The 2,196-nt window shown below is 63.5% G+C and overlaps 1 protein-coding gene across 1 annotated transcript in view; it reads left to right on the top strand.

Annotated features, from left to right (window-relative positions):
• IRX4 (iroquois homeobox 4) overlaps positions 1-2,196 on the top strand; it is a gene marked incomplete at its 3' end in the record, with an annotated part of 8,509 nt that overhangs the window by 228 nt on the left and 6,085 nt on the right. Inside the window, exon 2 of the mRNA XM_015413320.1 lies at positions 65-163. Within this exon, the coding sequence (XP_015268806.1) occupies positions 65-163 (99 nt within the window). The remainder of the gene's footprint in view (positions 1-64; positions 164-2,196) is intronic.

Below are 2,196 nucleotides of genomic sequence, written 5' to 3' on the forward strand. Positions count from 1 at the left end.
GGGGGGGCGGGGGGCGGGCCGGCTTGCCAAGAAGGCTTTGCGGGGCGCTCCTCCCGCGTCTCAGCCGGCTGGTGCTGAGGGGCGTGTGCGGGACTCGCCCGACGTGGCCGGCCAGCGGCACATCTACAGGCCTAGCGAGTCATTGGGCACGGGGGTGGTGGTGGTGTGCACTCAGGGCCGGCTCACTAACTAGGCGAAGTAGGCGATCGCCTAGAGCGGGACGGCCCTTAAGGGCACCAAACTGCACCCGCCCCGTACTCTGGGAGTTTCTTGATTATTTGTGTTTTTCATTCTTCCTAAAATGCATTTATTTTTGAAAATTGGTGGGCGCAGGGGCCCCCAGAAGGGATCCTCGCCTAGGGTGCAAAATAAGCTAGAGCCGGCCCTGTGTGCACTGCCTGTACAGTCTGCAGGCCTCCTCTGTAAAAACCGTAGGCAGGATCCAAGCCGGGCGGCGCGCTGGTGGAGCTCCGTCCCGCTCTCAGGAGGTGGCCCGGTTCCGAACGCACCCCCCCAACGCCTCTCCCGGCCCGAGATCTGGGCCTGGCTGGCGACCTGAAGTCAACGCGCCCCCACCCACCCCCATGCGTGCCCAACTGCACAATTAATGTGGGGGGGGGCTTTGCAGCCCCCCCCAACGGCCCCTCCCCGGGATCCAGGCAGGCAACAAAAGTGGAGTTGCGGTTGCTGTCGGTTTGCGCAGGCGGGGGACAGGGTAACACACACACCCCTGCTGCTGGGCTCTGAGCATGCGCCCTGCCTCCTAGGAGTCCGGGGCGTGGAGGGGAGGCGCGGGCCCGGGGGAAGGGTAGGGGCGCGGCTGGAGGAAGGGGCCCTGCGGAGGGAGGGAGGGAGAGAGCGAACCAGCCGCTTCCTGCCGCTTCCCGGCTGCCGCTGGTTGCCGCCTCCTCCTCCTCCTCCTCCTCGCCCCTCTCATGGCCCTTGCAAAATTGGGCGTAGAACAGAAAGGGTTGCCTCAGTGCTCACTTCTCGTGGCCCCTCCCTTACAGGCCCGGGGACATGCTGGTCGCCACGCTGGGGACAGGAAGCCATTCTTCTCCGGGCCCCTTTGGCCGGGGATCCTGGAGGGTTGTTGTTGTTGTTGTTTTTTGCCATCTTCTGGGCGTGGAACGGGGTCACTGGGGGGAGGTAGTTGGATTTCCCGCCTTGTGCAGGGGGTTGGACTAGGTGACCCCGGAGGACCCTTCCCACTCTGTGGCTGCCTACGGTCACAGACACTAGTAACCCACTTCCCATCCACTTCCAGTGCACTTTCCAACTGGGTTTTTACTGTGTGAACTGGCAGGATTCAGTTGGAAAGTGCACTGGAAGTGGATGGGAAGTAGATTCTTTGGGGTGTGTGAATGCGGCAGTCAGGAGCCCCGCTGGACACTGAGGCTAAGCAAGCGGGCTCTTTGGGTACTGCCAGAGGGCGTCCCATTTAAGTCGGGCAGCCCGGCGGGACCCTCCCCCAAAGGAGCCCCCCTTTCCCGCTCCTGCCTGCCCCCCTGCAGCTCTCATGGACGCCGCTTCCCTTCGCAGGTCTCCTCCCGCGACGGCCTTGGGGGGGAGGGGGCCTGATTGGGCGCGGCGGGCTTGGCCTGGCGCAGCCGGGACCTTCACACGAGAGCTTCCGCACTTAGGCTAGTGCGCTTTCAGTGCCCTTGAGCAGTCCTTTCAGCGGGATCTTCCTGTGCGGACCAGGGGGATCCAGTCGCTAAGCGATGGCTAAAGTGCCCTGCAAGTGGCATTCTCCGACGTGGGCGGCTCCTGATGTCCCGAAGGGGTCTTTCGAGGTCCGATTGTACTCCCTCCCGGGGCTCCTCAACGGAGTCGTCGGATTCAGGAGAGAGGCGAGAGACAGACCCGCTGGAATGTTAAGGGGGGGGGGGGCAGAGACACACACAGAGCACGAATAAAAGAGCCTGCCCTTTCAGGTCCCTTTGGGAGCAAGTCCTAGGCAGGTCTAGTCGGAACTAAATGGCAGTTTACTCAGTGGGGCTTACTCCCAGGAAAGTGTTTCCAGGACCGCGGCCTGAAGACAAGCTTCGACGGGAGAAGGGGTGGACGGTGCCCTCCCAAAGGCGGTGGGGCCGGTCTGACTGTGTGGCTCTCCCTGCCTCGGCTGAAAGGGTCTATTCCGCTCTGCCCTGGCTTGCCCCGTCCCCGTCTCTCCTCCGGGACGTGTCTCCCCCC

Source organism: Gekko japonicus, unplaced genomic scaffold (assembly GCF_001447785.1).
Source record: "Gekko japonicus isolate JY-2015 unplaced genomic scaffold, Gekko_japonicus_V1.1 scaffold60, whole genome shotgun sequence".
Taxonomy (NCBI): Eukaryota; Metazoa; Chordata; class Lepidosauria; order Squamata; family Gekkonidae; genus Gekko; species Gekko japonicus.